Source organism: Dothidotthia symphoricarpi, assembly GCF_010015815.1.
Source record: "Dothidotthia symphoricarpi CBS 119687 unplaced genomic scaffold P153scaffold_3, whole genome shotgun sequence".
NCBI lineage: Eukaryota > Fungi > Ascomycota > Dothideomycetes > Pleosporales > Dothidotthiaceae > Dothidotthia > Dothidotthia symphoricarpi.
The window spans coordinates 1,311,141-1,330,799 of NW_022985010.1; the positions used below are offsets into that span (position 1 = coordinate 1,311,141).

General features: G+C 49.7%; 4 protein-coding genes across 4 annotated transcripts; 2 read left to right on the forward strand and 2 right to left on the reverse strand.

Annotated features, from left to right (window-relative positions):
* Positions 1 to 51: 51 nt before the first annotated feature.
* P153DRAFT_363723 (uncharacterized protein) lies at positions 52 to 943 on the forward strand. The gene is made up of 3 exons (XM_033667432.1): positions 52 to 218; positions 271 to 412; positions 463 to 943. Exons 1-3 carry the CDS (start codon positions 129 to 131, stop codon positions 705 to 707), a joined length of 477 nt encoding a protein of 158 aa, XP_033527938.1. The 5' UTR covers positions 52 to 128; the 3' UTR covers positions 708 to 943.
* P153DRAFT_159052 (uncharacterized protein) lies at positions 796 to 2,368 on the reverse strand. Its single transcript, XM_033662256.1, has 2 exons — positions 2,145 to 2,368; positions 796 to 2,090 (listed from the first exon to the last, which is right to left on the reverse strand). The coding sequence occupies exon 2, from the start codon at positions 2,005 to 2,007 to the stop codon at positions 910 to 912; it is 1,098 nt and encodes a 365-aa protein (XP_033527939.1). The 5' UTR covers positions 2,008 to 2,090; positions 2,145 to 2,368; the 3' UTR covers positions 796 to 909.
* On the forward strand, positions 2,224 to 3,043 carry P153DRAFT_393365 (uncharacterized protein). Its single transcript, XM_033671228.1, has 2 exons — positions 2,224 to 2,497; positions 2,548 to 3,043. The coding sequence occupies exons 1-2, from the start codon at positions 2,437 to 2,439 to the stop codon at positions 2,946 to 2,948; spliced, it is 462 nt and encodes a 153-aa protein (XP_033527940.1). The 5' UTR covers positions 2,224 to 2,436; the 3' UTR covers positions 2,949 to 3,043.
* A 67-nt stretch (positions 3,044 to 3,110) lies between these two features.
* Positions 3,111 to 19,547, reverse strand: P153DRAFT_332464 (uncharacterized protein; the record flags this gene model as incomplete). The annotated part of the gene is made up of 5 exons (XM_033665510.1): positions 15,406 to 19,547; positions 13,462 to 15,358; positions 6,566 to 13,359; positions 3,315 to 6,484; positions 3,111 to 3,260 (listed from the first exon to the last, which is right to left on the reverse strand). The coding sequence occupies exons 1-5, from the start codon at positions 19,469 to 19,471 to the stop codon at positions 3,111 to 3,113; spliced, it is 16,077 nt and encodes a 5,358-aa protein (XP_033527941.1). The 5' UTR covers positions 19,472 to 19,547.
* Between the last annotated feature and the right edge of the window lie 112 nt (positions 19,548 to 19,659).

Below are 19,659 nucleotides of genomic sequence, written 5' to 3' on the forward strand. Positions count from 1 at the left end.
TTTTTCTGTTCATCATCGCTCATTCATCTCTCTCATTCCTTTGTTGTATTTTCTAGATCATCAACTTCCATTCCCTTCGAAACCGACACTCCTTTGCACAAAGTTACCGCTTCGAAAACTCAGCCAATATGCGTTTCACTCTCTCTGCCATGCTCGCCTTTGCGACGTCCCTCACTCTCGTCGCCGCTCAGGATCTCACTGGTCTCCCAAGCTGCGCTGTACGCACCCACATCCTCTCCACCTCATCTACCCTCCACTAACACGCACCAGCTCCCCTGCTTCGCCACCGCGATCCCCGCGTCCGGTTGCAGCATCACAGACGCCAACTGCCAGTGCACCACGGGCCGCGCCAGCATCCAGAGCTCGTTGCTGTCATGCGCGCCGTCCAGGTGCTCGGCGACTGATCTCGCTGGTACGCTTCTCCGCCTACCTTTTACGCGTGCAATGCTGACGTTGATATAGCTCTTGCTCCTGCTGTCGCAGCCCTCTGTGCCAAGGCAGGCGTTACCATTAGCGACCTTCCTACGGCTGCTGCCTCGGGCTCGGCCTCTGGATCTGCTACGGCGTCGCGGACGGCGAGTGTGTCTGGGTCGCAGTCTGCTACGGGAAGTGCGGCTGTTGCTAGCAGCACTGGTGCTGCGGGTGTCAATGTTGTTGGATGGGGGGCCGTGGCAGTGGGCATTGCTGCTGGTGTCTTCGGTGCTTAAAGTGGTGATGCGGACTGTTGAGGCACAGGAGGTGCGCGGGTCTTCCTTATGGCGGTCGGTCTGATCTTTGGAACGGTGTTTCTGGTGGACATGGTTGGACATGAGATGCGCGCTTTGCGCATCCGTAGTCATGAAGCGAGGCGAAGCTTCATATTCTTTTTTAATTCTTTTCGCCTCACTTCAACGTTGCATGCATTTCAATTCAGGCAGCATATAGTGCTTCGACCCATTTTGCGGACCATGCTGTGAACTCGTCGTCTGTGCCAGTCCAGCTTTGCTTCACAAGCTCAGCCGCACTCTTTGCTTGGCCACGGCACTTGTCCAATGTCTGCCTCGCTTGTTGTTCATCCAGATCGTAGAACGTGCTCGCAAGGTCATCAACAGTCTCCGGTATAGCTCTCAAGAGGGCCATGAGATCATCGAGCTTTTTCGCTGGGTTCGACGCTGCGTCGCCGTTCTCCTTGGTTGCGGAATACGTCTTCAGCCTCCTCTTAGCCAGAGCCTGATACAGCATGCCCACCATCTTCAACTTCTTGACGCTCATGTCCAGCAGCTCTTTCAATTCGGTATCGTCCTTGCCGAGCTTGTTCTCAGCCCCGAATATATCATCGTCCCCATTGTCACTGCCCTCAGCTTCATCGTCGTCATCTTCAACATCCTCTCCCCACTCCTTCAGCTCCTCAATCGCATCCAACAGCACCGCCCTAAGCTCCCCCGCCTTCCTAACTACCAATCCCACAACCCCATCAGCACACAGTTTCAGCAGTGCATCGCAGGCCTCCCACACAACGCCTGTAGCAGACAGCACAGCCTGCTTCTCGCTCTCCGTCGGCCCGTTGTCTTTTGCCTTAGTAGCTGCATATTCCTGCCTGCTTTCGGCCATGCGCAAAATCAACGCGAGCACATCGCCCCACGTGCCCAACAGTCTTCTAACCTGCATCCTGAGTTCAGCGCGCATGAGGTTCCCCAAGTCGTCTCTCTGCCCAGCTTGTGGCGTGTACGAGGCAGCAGCCACCATGCCGCTCAGCGCGCCAGAGCTCACATCCCCAATTTTTGCGATGAGGGCGGACGGTGTGAGGGGCGGGGTGATGAGTAGCAGCGAGAGGGTCGTTGTGTGAGATCGGAGGAGGGTGGTGGTCGCTTTGACGACGTCGATGGGGTTTGGAAAGTCGGTGGCGGTGGTTTGAGGTGAGGGGTTGCTGGTTGCTGTGGGCGCAAGGGAAGACTGGAAGTGCGTGAGGAGTGTTTGGGTCGTCTTTGTCAGCTCGACGAGAGCGCGTAGATCTTTGGGTTTGGCCATTTTAAGACTTATGGGAGAGGCAGGAGACTAGGTGTTTTTCGAGAAGGACTGAAAAAGCAGATGTCGAATGCGACGAGTGTGGACTGGAATTTTTGTTAGGCACAAAAAAGTGGTTTGGTGTTTGGAGGGGCGATGACACTATCGATAAGCAGCAGTTCGCGACTTCCCCATATGCTGATCTAGACATTGTGTAAGAAGAGCAAACTCCACGGACATCAATGCTCTAAACCTAGCAAATCTGACAAAGCTGTTGGAACTGCTGTGATAACAACAACCCACCAGTCTTGAAGTCATTTCGTCCGAACCGTTCCGATCAGCACGTCACCGTCAGCACTAACAGTAAACACACCCCCACATACAGCTTCCCAGCCATCTTGCTGGTAAAACAAACAACTCTTCAACACCCAAATCCCGCCATACTCAACGAAAATGGCACTCGGCACCACACTCCCCATCTGGCCAGCGCTCATCTTCACCTACCTAGAGCCCCGTAAGTTCCCACCCAACACCCATCTCTCCCACAAAACTAACACCACCCAGTCTCCCTCCTTGTAGGCTACTATGTCGCCTCAACCACCCCCTCAACCTTTGTCTCTGACCAAATCCCCTCCACACCTACCACCCTCTTGACCCCGATCCCTTCATCTGCCCTGGTCCTCGCCCACTCAATGGGCAATGTATTCGTCCTGCTCGCCGGTCTCGCTGTTCTTTGTACGGCCGTAACGCGCGACGCCAAGGTGACGAAGTGGTACCTCGCTATAGTTGCCGGCGCCGATGTGGGGCACATATACTCGAGCTATCGCATCATGGGACCAGGTGTGTTCTGGGACTTTGCGGCGTATAATGACACGATGTGGGGGAACATCGGGTTTAGTGCCTTTTTGCATGTTACTCGTGTTGCTACGTTGCTGGGGCTGTTTGGGAGGGTTGGGTGGGCGTGATGGATGAGTATTTTCGGAAGTGGTCAGAGAATGATACATATTGGCAAGATGAATTCTATACCTAACGCCTTGATTAACGCCAATACTATGCACCTTCAACTCCAATACCAACAATCAAAATTCTAAACGCATCTGCCCTCGTGACGCCAAAAGTCAAAATACCTATACTGTGCTCCGACAAACAGCCTCCAATTCCTCCTTAATGCTTTGAATGAGTCTCTCCCCTCCTTCTAAATCCAGCATCTCGACCGGCGCAAAAACACCGACATTCAATGCGCCATTGTGGACTGTGGCCTCGATATCGACAGCATGCTGCAGACGCATTAGCTCTTCCGCTTGGATGTCAACAGAATTGTCGCAACTTACCAAATACACGCCATTAACCTGCTCATCCTTCAACTCATCTGGAACCTCCGTAGTTCCATATTCAATCGTTGAGACCCTGCTGACTGGCTGCTCCCATTCCCCAACCTGGCTGATCGTCACCCTGTCTTCGTTCGAAGAGCCTTCCGCCTCTTGGTCAGCATCAGGAAGTGCCAGAAAATTGACAAAGGTATCAACTCGCATCCCCGTCCATGCATTGATTTCCCATAGACTAGCCAAGGAATTTGTCGACCCACTGATTTCCCGCAGGTCGCGTTGGATCTGCACAGCGACATTCAGGATGTCGGTTTTGAGTGGTGAGGGGATACGCAGTGGGAGAAGGTTCACAGTCGGGATGGCGGCAGACACGAGGTTTTCGATGGCAAGTGAGCGATTCGCCAAGTAGACGCCAACAACGACGTCTTCACCTTCATGAGTACCGGTGAGTGTAGCATAAAGTTTCGCGTAGGTGGCAAGGAGAAGCGATTGTAGCGAGATGCCATGTTTGCGAGCAATCGCCTCTAGCACAGAAGTATGGACCAAACCCGGGTTGAAGATTTGCGTTTTAGCTGTGGGTTGTGTCGATGGCTGGGAGAAGAGATGCTGCTCAACGCCAGCTAAGTATTTCGTCCAGAACGACTTGCGACTCTCGAGCTCTGGTGCGGTAGAGTATTTGGTGATGAGGTTGCCAAGGGTGTCGGTCGGAGAAGGGGCTTCGAAGCCGTTGCAAATGTCTTGGAACTGCTGCATCAGAAGTGGCAGGCTGACACCGTCGTACAGTGCATGGTGAATTTGAAGCCTGAGGTCCCAACCAGTCGAAACTTGCGATACAAAGATATGTGCCCATGGCTGGTTTGAAGCGCGCTGTTTTGTGCAGGCCTGAATTTCCTCGTCGCTGAACCCCGTGAGATTTGTTATGGTGGTGTCTGACACTCGTAGAATCGTCTGTACGTAAGGTAAATGACTGTCCTTGGTCGATACAAAGCATGTTCGCAAGATCGTGTTGGAAGCAACGAGAGCTGTCCATGACTTCTGGAGTGTTTCATAAGTTGCGGATGCGTCAACTCGATACTTGAAGGTTGGATAGAAGTTGCTGCCTTCCGAATTGAGCCACATGGACAACATGTACAGCTGACCACCGGTGACAGGAAGAATGTTTTCTACATCAGTCTCTTCGAAACCAACTAGGTGAGGATTGCGCACTCGATCCAGGTCACCCAACGATCCTTCGATCTTCAGATCTGTGGGGTTGTCTCCATCCGCAGGAGCTGCAGAGCGCGCATCGACTAGCTGAGCCATTTGTCCTATAGTACCAGCTCTGAGCATATCGCCTACACTGAGTACTATAGACTGCTTGCGGAGGAGTGATGATACTTTGATCGCACTGATGGAGTCCAAGCCCACGTGAAATATTGTCATGTCCGTAGTAATCTCCCCCTCAGGGGTTTTGGAGACCGCAGCCAGAACCTCGCGTATCTTACGTGCTGTCTGCGACTGGATTGTCTTGTCGCAGTTCTCTCCGTTCACAGAAGACGCTCCATTAGACATACCCGTGACTTGACTCATGAACGATGGTAGTCCACAGACCGACACTCCTTGCGGTGTAGATTCGATGACGAGATGTTCTGGACACTTGATGATGTGCGTCAGTACCTCATCCAACTTGCTTGCGAGCTCCTTTGCCTCCACTCCAGAAAACACCTCTTCGCTTGCTGCACAGCGCCATATTAACTCGTCCTGCACAACCTCCATCTCCACACAGACCGGATACTCGACATTGCTGTGGCCCTCAACGCTGTGGTACAACCTCTTGCTTGGGTCTTCGTATTCATCCGTACTCTTCTGATAGATGAACAGACCGTCAAACAGTTTGCCGGGCACTCTAGCTGCAGACAACGCTTTGCGCAGCGGGTAGTGTTGCCACTGCTTGATGTTGTTGAAGTTTTCTTGCACGTATTGCAACATCTCTGCGCGTGTTCCATGGAGTATCGTACGGATGGCTACAGTGTTCATCATCGGGAACAACAGCTGTGATTCTCCAACATCGTCACGGCCGGAGAGAACGCAGCCAAATGTGATATCTAGAGATTGAACACAGGATGCCAGTACCATAGCAAAGACTGTTTGACCTAACGTCTGAAGGGAGATCTTGTTCTTTTTCGCAAAAGATTGCATGTCCGGTAAAGGTATGTGGCTGACCTGCTGATGGCGATGGGTTTGTCTCACGTTAGATTCCGAGAGATCTGGTTGTCTGGGTATTGAGCTTGGCTTTGCGCCGAGTAGGTAGTCTCGCCAAAACGTTGTCGCGTCGGAATCGGAAGTGGATAATATCTTGGCCAAAGTAGACACATAATCAGATCGAGGAGTGAGTTGATCGTGATAAGCGCTATGAACATCAGAGTGTAGTAGGCCGAGAGACCAGCCATCGTAGAGAGCATGTGCGATTGACAGGAGCAGATAAGTGTGGCTGGGTGCCTCGACGAGTTGAACGTTGAACAGAGGAGTGAACGACGACGATTTTTTAGCTTCCATGCGAGACAACTCGAAAAGAACAGGGAAGTTAGGCTCTTCGTCGACTTTGGTGCTTGTCCAGAACGCATGAGGCTGCTGATGAATGATTTGTGCCAAAGACTGATCTAGGTTGACATCGTCCACTTCCACGAAGGAGGTACGAAGGATCGGCGAAGCCCGAACCACTTGTTCCCATGCGTCTCGAAGTTTGTCGACATTGACAGTATGCGTGAGCTCCATGATGTCGTAGTTGTAATATCTCGTAAAATCGGAAGCAATCATCTCAGCAGTCATCGCCTCTTGTAGCGGTGTCAGTGGTAGTACTTGCCCAATATCTCCTATGTTAGTGTTGTGTTGCCTGACATAGCGTTCGAGTTTGATTTTGTGTGATTTGAATTCCTTGTCATACGAATGTCGATTTGGATGAGTTCTGTTGTTCGAGATGTTTGCCACCATTTTCGCAATCGTGAGACTGCGCATGATGCCGCTCACTGGTAGATCGATATCGCGTTTCTTAAGCCTTGAAGACAGCTTGATTGCGTCAATGCTGTCAAGACCAAGTTCGAATATCGTCGTCGCTTCGCTAATCTCATCAACTTCGACGCTTGTCAGGCCAGCGATTTCGCCTCTAATCGTAAGGGCTACATCTGTCCAATCGAAGTCTGTTGTACCTTGCTTGTAATTCTTGCCATTGGTACCGTTTGTATTGTTCGTGCCATTCATACCGTTTGTGCCATTCGTACCGTTCGTGCCATTCGTACCATGCAGCGGGTGGTTTTGTCTAGTGCGGCAATCATTCATAATGCCGTTTGTCTCAGTTGAGAACTCTTCAACAGCCATTGGATCTGTCAGAACTTGTCGCAATACATTTTCAAATTGATTGAGAAGCTTGGTTGAAGTTTCCTGGTTTGATGTGTGTCCTTGTGTGACTAGGGTTAGTCTGAGCTCATCCAAACCTATCTGTTCGACTTCGAAAGACAAAGCATAATCTGCCGCCACATCCCCATCCAGGAGCTTCCAAACTTCATTGTTCGTGCAGTCATAATTGTCTGGCGCAACCTGATAAACAAATAAGTTGTCGAAGAGTGGTTGACCAGGGCTTCTCTTGCACCACTTCATGATATCTCTCAGCGGGGTGTGCTGATAAGGATGGGCCGCAACGTTGAAGTCGTGAAGCTTCTTGATTACAGACGACCAGGATTCGTTACGCCCAGAACTGTGTTGGTATGGAATTGTATTGAACATCGGCCCAACAATACGTTCAGCTCCCTCAAGGTCAAGGCTTCGGCCCGAAACGACCAAGCCCACATGGATGGTGGTACCTTTGAGATATTTTTCGAGCACGCTGATCCAGCATGCTTGAGCAATGGCTTGAGCGGTCACGTTCAGTCTCCGCCTGGTTGCTTCGAAGGTCGTGAGAGAATCCAGCACTCGAGTGACAACGATGGATCCATCCTGTGGGGTTTCAACGAGTTTGGGAAACGGATTGAGACGGTTGTCCGAAATGTGTTCTTGCCAGAAAGCTTTTGCGCCTTCGAGAATCCGCAACGGACCATAGGCAAGTGCCATTTGGAATGAAGGCGTGTCGCTGCCCACTGTTCGCCCGTTGTACTCGTTCCAGACAGAATCAAACATAATGTTGATGCTAGTGCCATCATACAGTCCATGGAACAAATGCACTGCTAATAGGTTCCGGTTTGGTGTGGCGACGAACACGACCTCAAAGGGCCGTCCAAGTTCAGTGCGGTTACGCTTCAGCCAGCTTTGCCTTAGTCTTGTCAAACATCCGTCTATCGATTCGTTTTTTATGATGCTATCCATTCCCCAGTAGAGGGGAGCTTGTCGTAGTACTGCCTGGACGTAACCGTCTTCGGTATTTGCAAACACAGTCCGCAAGATCTGAGTCGAGTCGTGTACGCTCTCCCATGCTGCTCGAAGCTTGCCACCATTGACAACGTGACTCAACTCAAAATAGAAAGTATTGAAATACAGACCATCATCGCTGTCCAGATATCTCGCAATCATGCCCTGCTGAAGAGGTGTGCAGGGCGCAAGGGCTTCAATGTCCCCCGGATTGATTGCCAAAGAGTAAGCGACCGTTCGTCGATGCTTGTGCTCAACTGCAGCAATGACTTGTTGTGCTGCGATAAGAGATCCGTAATCATTTGCAGCGGGTTTCGTCGAAAAAAGAGCCTTGGTAATTCGACGAATAGTAGGGTTCCGTAAGATCAGTGATGCAGTAGCGTCTGAGAAGCCAAGTTTCTTCATCGCTTTCGAGACACCGATGACCGAAATTGAATCCATTCCCAGCTCGAAGAAACTAGAATCTTTACCAAAATTGTCTTCGCTCACATGTAGTATGTCCTTGAGCACATCGTGGAGTTGTTGTTCTTGTTTTGACCATACTTCGTCATGTGCACCTGTGATAGCTGCGAGCTTTTGCAAGTCACTGGCCGAAAAAGACCGATACATATCCCTAAGCTTCTTTCCATCCGCTTTGTTGTTGATATTCAATGGCATGGATGCGAGAGGAACAAAATGTGTGGGTACCATGTACGGCGGTAATCGCTCATGGCATGCTTCCTTGGCTCGATCTATAACGCTTGCCTCACTCAGCAGTGCTTTTGAGTCGCTTTTGGATTTAACACCAAGAACAACAAACGCTACCAACTGCTCTTTGTGGTGCTTCTGGTGCTTGAGTACTAATGTTGCGACGTCCGAAATGCTTTGGCTGGACTGCCTGATAGTTGAGTTGATCTCGCCTATCTCGAGGCGTTGTCCTCGTAGTTTGACTTGGTCATCTGCGCGCCCGAGGAAGTCAAAGGTGCCATCGTGAAGTATCCTGACAAGATCTCCGGTGCGGTAAACCCGTTCGCCGAGACGTTCGAGGTACGGAAACCGTTCTTTTGTTAGATCATGGCGATTCAGATATCCTTTTCCAACAAGTTTGCCAGAAACACATAGTTCCCCAACGCCGCCTCGAAGCACAGGTGTGTCTGAATCTGGCTGCAAAACGAAGGATCCGACGTTGTCAAACTGCGAGCCGATGTTCGAAGGCTTGCCGTTGGCAGGCACACGTGGATACATTGTACAACCAATGGTCGCTTCGGTCGGTCCGTAGCCGTTGTAGATTACGCCTTTTGGACCCCAGACATCCAGTATCTCCTGCTTCAAACTCTCGCCTCCCGTGATGAAGACACCCTTGCAAAGACTCGGCACGTCATCCGGATGTAGTATCTGGGCGAGACTGGGTGTCAGATCGATGTGCGTAATACCCAAAGTGTTGATCGAGTTAGCCAAGTCCTCGAATATGAGATCTCGAGGTGCCGATACAACACAGATACCGACAGACCAGCTCCAATACTGCTCAAGCACCGAAACATCGAAGTGAAAAGATGCGAACTGCAGCCAGCGCGATTCTACCTCCCAATGCCCTGCAAACAAGCGTTGGAAAGCGAGAAGCGCTTGTACAGCGTTCTCGTGGGTCAATTCGCAACCTTTGGGCGTGCCAGTGGTGCCGCTAGTATATAGACAATAGCTTCGATCCTGGGGATCGAGTTTTCGCTCCAAGACTGGCTTGGTCTGTGGCAATGAGCTCGTCTCAACTTCATCCAGATTCAGGACTGGTACACTGATGCTCTCCTTGAAGTTGACAGACTGTACTTTCATAGATAGCACCACTCGAGCGTTCGAATCCTCGATGACAAACGTTTGACGTGCAGCGGGCGCTCCGGGGTCGATTGCGACAAACGCACCTCCAGCCTTCAAAATTCCAAGCATCGCGAAGGAAGCTTCTGGGCACTTCTCAAAACAAACACCAACTAGATCGCCCGGATGAACACCATGAGAGATGAGTATATGAGCGATGCGATTTCCTTCACCGTCAAGTTCAGCATAGGTCCAGCTTCTACCCAGATATTCATCATGCCGAATTGTGTGCGCGAATTCCAAGGCGACGCGATTGGGATGTTCAACTGCGGTCAGCTCAACTAGCTCGTGGAGTAGTGTAGCCTCTGATGGAAGTGACATCTGTTTGGGCGGATTGATGGAGTAAATTGATTGATCGGGTAAGGTTTGAGTTGTAGAATGTCCTTTATCAAAGACGAAGCACTCCATCAAGTGGTTGAGCTGATCGAGAATCAGACTGGCTTGCTCCAGTGGTACAATGTGTGGCAGATAGGTGAGTCGATACTCCAAATGACCATATTTCGGTTCCAATTCGAGAGACAATGCATACTCTGTAGTCGCCCTCTCATCGACTACACTCCAGAGATCGTTTTTGAACTCTTTCTCTGGACTTGGCAACTTCTGATAGGCGAAGATCGAATCAAAAAGAGACTCATTCGGGTAACCCATAAAACGTTGTATGTCGTTGAGCGGTGTGAGTTGATGTTGTTGTACCTCTGCATTCAGCGCCATGACTGTCTCTAGTATCTTTGCTCGATCCTCGGTGATCGTACACGTCAAAGGCACCGTATTTATACATGGAAAGACTGCCTTTGCGGCAGCTTCGAAGCTACGACCAGCGAGTACGATCCCACATGTCACGGTGGGTTGGCCAGTGTATGCGGACAAAAGAGTCAACCAACTGGCAATACCAACGGCTTGAAGGCTGACATTGGCTTTGCGGCAACCACCTTCTATGTCGCTAAGCAGTTTCAAAGATTGTTTTGTGAGCACTGCTGGGGTTGTTGGTCCGCATCTCAGGGGGGTCAGATTGGGGAAACGGGATGGACTTGCTGTCCTTCCTAGTCGTGTCCAAAACTTTTCTGCGTACTCTTGCTCATCCTTGCTTGAACAAAGAATTGCATCCAGTACAGGATCTAGGAGCACAATCTCTCCAAGTGACTGACCATTGTAAACATCCATGACTTCCTGTAAGATCATCTGTAAACTTTGCGCGTCGAACAGTGCATGAAATATAGCCAAATCTAGGAACGTCTTCTCATTTTCGTAAACGATCCGGATGTTCCACAGTGGCCAATGCGGCTTTTCTAGTCCTCGTTGCTGCAACCTCCTCAACCAATCATCAGTCGATTTGAGCGAACTATCGTCTGGCGATGAGTCCCATGGTAGGCTTATAGCTTCTGGCCTGTGTTGTACCATAGCAAAGGAATGATGCTCATCTTTGATATGGGCAAATCCGGTTCGGAGGATGCGATTGCGATTCTTGACTGTCGTCCATGCCTCTTTCAGTAGATCAAGGTCGACTTCAGATATCAACTGTAGACGAAGACAGTTCAGGTACACTGTTCCATCTTTGGTCAAGAATTGCGAAACTATACCGTCTTGGAGAGGTGTACAGGGAAGAACAACTTCTACATCTTGATCTTCCAAGTTGCATTCTTCTAGTACCAGAGCTCTGTGCTTCGTATCGAACTCGTTGAAGTCGAATTGTGTAGGTGCCAAGCTCTCCGGCGCGGTGCTTTGACTAAGATACGCCGCAAGGTTGACACAGTTTGTATATCTCATGACATCCGCAGCGCTCGCGTTATGATCTTGTCTTCGCATGGCGGCCGCAATCTGGACTGCGCTGATACTGTCAAGACCAAGCTGGTAAATTGTGGTCGTTGGTGTGATATCATTCAGAGGTGTTCTTGAGAGTTGCGCAAATACCAGTCGAATTTGCGTCTCGAGTTCAGTCCATACGTAATCCGAAGGATATGCTTCAGTTCCATTAGGGAATGGTTCGTCGTCTGCATAGTTGCTAAAGATCGCCGCAAGAGCCTTTTTGTCGACCTTGCCAGCCATAGATCTTGGTAGGCAATCCACAAAAATATAGAATTGAGGTATCATATACGACGGTAGGTACTGAATCGCAGTCTGCTTCATCTTTGTTTGGATGACGGCGCGCTCGGCATCATCAATCGTGTGGCGTGTACTGAGGAAAGTCACTAGCTGTTCTTTCGCATTTGTATTTTTCCTCATAATCAACGTGGTCACCGTTGCGATATCCGAGTGGCTACCTTGAAGGACTTGGTTTATCTCGCCCAGTTCGACTCTTTGACCTCGAATCTTGACCTGGTCATCTGCGCGGCCCAAGAACTCGAAGTTGCCATCAGTTAACATGCGGACTGTGTCTCCACTCTTGTAGAACCTCTGGCCACATTTGAAGACGAATTTCTCCTCCGTCAAATTCGATCTACCGTGGTAACCTCTCGAAAGTTGTGCGCCACCAATATATAGTTCACCAGTACCCAAAAGGGGTAATGGTCGATCGCCTTGAAGAGGAAATACTGCAAACGATGTCGTCGGAAAGGGCTTGCCGATGATAGACGCTTTTGATTTGTCTGATACCGGGTAGATCGTGGTGCAAAATGCAGCTTCCGTCGGACCATAAGAGTTGACACATGCGCCGGCCCACTCCTTTGTGATGTCGAGTGATAACGCTTCGCCGATACAATAAAGCCACTTGACCTTGGGTACTTCAGCTCGAGAGAGAGAAACTGCCACTGATGGTGTAAGATCTAGTAGGTCTACCTCAAGAGTGTTGATGATTTTTGGTAGTTCGTTCAGCATCTCGTGTTGCTCTGCAGCACAGAGAGCGATACCAAATGTCCACGCTACAAAGCAGTCGTAATAGCACATATCGAATGTGGTTGCTGCGTACTGAAGGATTCGGGAGTCCGTTGTCCAAGGTATCAGTGATCTCGAACTCTCAATCGTTTGAACCGGGGCGCGATGTTCCATGCTTACAGCCTTTGGCAAGCCTGTAGAGCCGCTAGTGTAAAGGCAGTAAGCTAGGCTCGACCCACTCAGGCTATGTATCACAGGATTGCTTATGGAACAGCGCCTCACATCTTCAACATTGATCATCTTCGCCTGTTGGCAATCTCTAGGCAGTGAGGATATGTCAGAACACAACACGACCTTAGGACCCAGTTCCATCATCATGAGTCGTTTTCGCTCGTCGGGAAGATCGGGATGGATGGGAGCAAACGCTGCACCTGCTTTGAGCACTCCCAATATGCTCGTATAGAATTGTGGACTTTTTGGAAGATGTATGGGGATGATGTCCTCGGGTAAGATTCCTTCGTCTAGTAAAGCATGGGCCATCCTATTTGCCTCTTCGTTGAGAGTTTTATATGACCAAGTCGTCCTTTCACCGTCTGCATGCAGGAAGTCGAGTGCAATGGTATCAGGTTGTAACGATGCGACTTGTTCAAATGCCGAATGCAATAGAGAGTTTTGGGGGCTGGGGTGTTCCAAAGTCGCATCGGATTCAGCCCGAAGCTTTGCTCGAAAGCCGATTGTGTCATTAGCAGACGCTCGTGGGTACCTGGTCAAACTTGTGAGGGCGTCGTCGAAGGTTTCTGCAACGATGGTGGCATCCATCTCAGATAAGACAGTGCTGTGATAATGGAGAATCAACTCCAAAGCATCGTGCGCTTGATCTTGCAGTATCTCGCAGACTACAGGCAGGTCCATAGCTCCGACGTCTTGTTCTAGCGTCCATATCGAATCATCCAATGGAGTTCCCGGCTGTTGAAGAATCACAAGAGTATCGAACAGACGACCTCCTTCTTTGAGTGTTGTACTTTGAATTCGACGCAGGGGTGTTAACTGGAATGCTAGTGACTCCACATTGAATGAGTGGAGTTTTTCCCATAACGTAATGTTTCCTCTGCAGAAGTCAAACTTGACACGTACAGGTAGAGTGTTAAAACATGGTGCGACAAGATGTTCGAAGTCGTTTCCGGATAGGGTTCGTCCACTCACAACATTACCAAAGCATATGTCGTTCTCTCCGGTGTAAAAATGTAGCAGTTTTGCCCAAGCAGCCTGAATCCCCGAGAGCATTGACAGAGATACACTTTGACAAGCTTTTCGTAACTCGCTTAGTGGCATCTGTAATCGACGTATAACAGAGCCCGAAGTATGCTGGGACGTGAGAGCCCTACCCGTGAGGTCGGGGAACACGGAGGGTTCGAAATCCGCGAGAGATGTTGCCCAAAACTGATCAGCACTTGAGAGGTTCTGAGACAGCATGTGCTCAAGATACAGACCATAAGGAATTGGCGGTGGTAAATCGTGGCCGGAGTAAGCATGTTGTATTTCTTCGATGAGAGTTGAGATGGCAACCCCATCATAAAGCGCGTGGTGGCAACAGAACAACAACTTGGTCGTTTTTTCCGTCTTGTTGAGTGCAAGCCAGAGAGGGGGCATGTGGGCTTCTAGGAGATCGGAAAGAGCACTATAAATGTACCCGAAGGAGTCCGATTGTGCGTCAGTTTGTTTCCATTGCAACTGACTTTCCTCCAAGACCACCTGTGCAAAAGCATGTGATGGATCGTCCGTCGGGATAAAAGAAGTACGAAGAATCTCATGACGACGAATCATGAGCGCCCAGCTATCTTGTAAGCGCGAGACATTGCCTTTGATGTCGAAGATCATTATGTTGGAGTACGCGGAGTCGGACAGCGATTGCCTGCCTGATAACATCGCCTCTTGGAGTGGTGTACAGGGCAGAATCTTTGCCACTTGCAAACCTCGCTGCTCATACTGAGAACGTATTTGGTGGACCTGGTCTGGGTTGAAAACGCTGTCAAGGGCCACCTTCGGAGTTTCAGAAAGTTGGCGCGAAGACGACTGCCTAGATTTCGAAGACGCAAGGTGTGCTATCGTAGGATTTTTAAGGATCAAAGGTACGGTGAAGTCCCCTAGACCTAGATTGTTGAGCTCTCTATTGAAACGAATGGCTGATACTGAATCAAGCCCTAGATTGAAGAACGACGAGTTTCGCTCAATATCGCTCGAGGGTAGGTCTAAGATCTTGGCCAAGAGGTCTGCGACCTTCTTTTCCCATTCGCAAAATTCTTTCGGTCCGCTGTTGAGAACGTTGGGCTGACCAGCAAACGTTAGATAATCTTGTGGTAGAGCATTGAAAGTCGCTTGCAGGAGTCGCTTATCGATCTTAGCTTGAGCAGTCATCGGGAGCCTGGAGATGGGTACGACGTGAGAGGGTATCATGTATGATGGCAGCCGGTGTAATAATGATTCAAAGATTTCAAGAATTCCTGACCGGTATATCTCAGGACTCAGTAGCTCAAAATAATCGCCAGACGCTGTTGTTGGAACCCAGAAGATAGCCAGTCTTTTGGTCCCGTTGTCAGTTGACAGAAGCAAGGTGGCGCAATCTTTGACGATAGCTAAATCAAGAACGGTAGATGTAATCTCGCCGAGCTCTACACGCTGACCGCGAATCTTAACTTGGTCGTCCGAGCGACCAGTGGATAAAATACAGTCGTCTGGAAGTAGAACGCCCATGTCGCCTGATCGGTAGACGCGCCCGTAAATCGGTAAATTCAAAATTCTGGTTGCGTTGAGGTCGGGTCTATTGAGATATCCTCGGAACACTTGCATGCCTCCAAAGCAAAGCTCACCCACAGCTCCTCGAGGGAGTATGGTTTCGCTGTCTGGATCTAACACAAAAGCCGAGGTATTATCGAATGGAGGCCCAATGTTGTTAATTAAGTCTAGAAGTCCTACTGAGGGGCGGACAGTGCAGATGTTCGTCGTTTCCGAAGGTCCATAGCCTACGATTTGATTAGACTAGATAACACTGAGAGAGTGACTTTCTTACCCTGAAACAAGCCATTACCAGCCCATTCACGTCGAACATGTTCGGTCAGCGCCTCCCCGGCAGTCACAAGGAACTCAACGCGCGGTACGTTCTTGGGGTTGATCAAAGATGCAACGGTCGGTGTGAGGCTGAGGTGAGTGATGCCTAGGCGATTGATGCTACCTTCGAAGTTGTGGAATAGGTCTTCCTTGGTCGCTGTGCACAAACATATTCCAGCGTACCATGAGAAGAAAATCTCGAAGACTGAGACATCGAAAGCCTGCGAGCACGACTGAAGCAATCTAGAGGTAGATGTATAGGGGTATACGTTCGAAAGATACTTGAGGTTGCTCATTAGATTATCTTGAGTAACGAGCACGCCTTTCGGTGTGCCAGTGCTACCGCTTGTAAAAATGGCATAGGCGAGGTGTGACCCGTTATATGGTATGTCCAGATTCCCATCAGAGTAAGTTGAAAGATCCGATGTGTCGAGATCAATGATCGCACTAGATATATAGTTGCGGAACTGTTGAGAATCTTTGCTATTGCTGATGCATACTGCAGCTTTGGCATCGTCCATGACAGCTTTGATTCTCTGAGCTGGTGTGTCAGGAGTGAGTGGTAGATAGCCTGAGCGAATTTTCAACACCGCAAGGACTGAAATATAGAGGTCAATAGATTTCTCCATGATTATGCAAACCAATTGGTCCTTGCCGACACCATGCTCTATGAGGAGACGGGCAAGCTGGTTTGCACGAGAGTTCAGGGTCGCGTAATTTATCGTTTTCTTGATTTTGATCATGTTATCGATGATGTGGCCGAAGACGACTGCTTCCTTCTCGGGTGACTCCCTAGCCCACTTCTCCACTGCATATGATGGGCCATTTTGGAAAGTTTCCTGTTCGGGTGTAGGATTCGCGATGGAACGCAAGGTGTCGGTAAAACATTTTCCAATGTTGGCCACCGTGCAGTCCGGATCCTTGAGGAACAGCTGGACCACATCATCAATCTGTTGGGACATGTATTTAGTTTGCTTTTCTGGTATCGTTGACGGATCGAATGTGGCACGGAATGATATGCTATCTTTGCAAGGTTCAAACTCAAGGGTAATCTTGAACTCGAGGTCGTCTGCACTGTCTACCATCTTCGCATTGAGAGATGAGTTCGAGTCGGAGCTTAAAGACTGTTGCCAGACGAACAAGGCATCGAACAATCGTGTTCCAGGTTGTATGTGGGCCGTTTTTGCTATCTCGCGCAATGGCAGACTGGAGTGGTGCATGCCGGCGCGATTCAGACTATGGGCTGCGACTAGGACGTCTTGAACTCGAGACAGCGGATCGAATTGTAGGCGAAATGGTAACGAAGCTACGCAAGGGCCGATCATCTCCTCTACCTCGGTGACAGGTACCGTTCTGCCCGAAGTGACGTTGCCAAGAATAACATCTGATGAGCCAGTGTAAAGCCCTAGCACGTAAGCGGTCGCCACTTGGAAGAAAACCTGAGGGTTGACCAAAAGCTTGTGAGCACGTTCGAAAAGGATACCCGGGTTCACCGATGAGCGCCCGGACAGAGATTGAAGTCTCGTCTTGTGAACGACCTTTCCATTGAAGTTTGGCAGAGTAGATGGAATGTATCCTTCGAGTAATTCGGCCCAATACGCATTATCAATTGCATGTGAAGCGCCTTGGTCTTGGACACAATAACGAACCATGTCTCGAAACTGCGGTCGGCGTCTCGTGTCCAATCCAAGAAGGAGTCTGTCGAGATCGTGAAGTAGAAGATCGAATGACCACCCATCGTACAAGGCATGATGAATTTGGAACAGAAGTCGTGGCTTTTGCAAACCTGATATTATTTGAATTGCGAGGGGCTGCAGTAGGGATTCGTCGGATCCTAAGGAATACACCTTTGAAAAGCTAGCCACTTCCTGAATTTGGAGTGTCGATAGTGTTTTCCACACGATCTGCATGAAGTTTCCTGCACTCGTGGAAGTCGGAATGAATCCAGTGCGTAAAGACTCGTTTGCTTGAGCTAGCGTGAGGACCATAGCTCGTATCTCGTGGAATGTGCGCGACACTGACAACTCAACCTCGATCCAGTTGCAGTATGCGCTTGGCCTCAGCATTGTCTCGACCAACATAGCTTCCTGCAATGGGGTACACGGTAAAACATGGGCTATGTCCGCCCGTCGCTCTTTGAGATTAGTGTGCGCATCCAAGACGACGTCTATAGGCGGTGGTTGTGTTCGATCGTATCCATTCGTGAAACTTTTGTCTATGCAAGTTTGGACAAGATCTTCTACTGTATTTGCAGATAGCACGTCAATCCCGCTGAGATTGTAACCATTCCGACGTAACTCTGAAGCTATGCGGATTGATTGGAGGGAGTTCAACCCAGCAACGGCCAGGTCGGAGCCTGGAGAAATGGCATGCTTCAAATGATTTTGGACGGTACGAACGACAGTGACATCTACGCCATTGCCGGAGAGTGTCGTAGAAGTGCTGGTAGAATGTTTGGTACGGAGGTATTGCGATTCAAGAGCATTCTTGTCAACTTTTCCAGATGGAAGCTGTGGCATGCTAGAGAGAAAGCTTACGTCCGATGGTACCATGTGTTCAGGTAGCCAGTGCTGGCAGGTGTGTATAATTTCGGCGCGAGATACTTTGCGTGAAGCAACGGCACAAAAGGCGACCAAAGTGTCCTCAATAATCATTACCGCAGTTGCACGACAAGCATCGACTTTCGCAATGATGTGTTCGATCTCGCCAAGCTCTACTCTTTGACCTCGGAGTTTGACCTGACCTCCCACAATGCGGCCGAAACATTCCAGGGTACCGTCTTGGCGAAGCTTCGCTCGATCTCCAGTCCGATACAGGTAACCGTACTTCGGGTGGTTAACAAAGGAGGTGGTAGTAAGCTCTGGGCGATTGAGATATCCTTCCGCTACTTGAGCGCCACCCACAGCGAGTTCACCCACTTCGCCAAGAGGCAGAATTGTGATAGTGCCAGATACATCTCCTTCATTGACAGGGGCGATGATCAAGGCCGAGACGGTGTCTAACGGAACCCCTATAATGCCAATCGAGGACGATGCGGAGAATTTTGGTTGCAAAGTGCAATGAATGGCAGCTTCTGTGGGTCCGTACATTCCCCAAAGGATGCTATTCTTGATATCTGTACTACCAAATTCTTCAACGACATGCTGAGTGAGCATCTCGCCTATGGTGAGTAGAAGCTTCAGTCCAGGAACACTCGAACGACCTTGAAGGAGGTTGCTTGCGACGGTAGGAGTCAGCTCAGCAGCATCCACTTCAAGCATCCGAATGGTTTTAGGAAGATCGTCAAGCATCTGCGCGCGTGTGCAGCCGACCAAGGTGCTTCCTCTGTACCATGGGAAGAAGATTTCGAAGATGGACACATCAAAAGTCGGGGCAGCAAACTGAAGAAAACGAGCGAATTCGGGGAGATGTCGATGATGAGCAAGAAGACTCTGGGTAACAGCGCGGTGAGAAACGCTCACAGCCTTTGGTAAGCCTGTGGAGCCACTGGTGTATAAAACATAAGCCAGGTCGGTGGTGGTTATGGAAGGTAATCTCAGAGTATGGAAGCCGTTGCGCTTAGGCAATTCTGAGTCCACCAGAAACGTTCGAGCCCCAGTAGCAGAGGATGCCTTGGCTTCGTATGAGGCGTTTGTTATTATTACATTGGCTGATATGTCCTTCATTATAAATTTCAGCCGCTCCTCAGGGATGTCTAGATTCAGTGGGCAAAAGGCTTTGCCCGCCTTCAAGATAGCCAGCAAAGCCACATAAAGCTCTGGACTTTGAGGCAATAGAACAGGAATGACTGCAGAAGCATTTTCCAGCCTTGACAACGATTCAGTTATCTTCATAGCCAGACTGTCGCTCATGGCGTGGAGCGTCTTGTAAGACATCATCCGCCTTTTCGATCCATTTTCCAGGAAATCGATAGCGATCGCTTCGGAGGGCGTTCGCACAAGGTTGTGGAGTAGAGTCGGACCTTGGAGTATTGCGGGATGTATGTTGAGTATAGACAACTCGCGCTGGTGTTCGTGGTCATGTACCATGTTGGGCAATAGTAGCCAAACGCTGAAGATGACTGCACGCTCACACGTCCACAACAAGACGCAGGAAATTCTGCAAAAAGGTCAATAATGATGCTATGACGGTCTCCAGGCCGCCTTAAGGTACTGTGGAAAAAGCGACCTTCTCCAGCATAGATCAGTGATGAGAAACTGCAGCACGCTGATTGGTT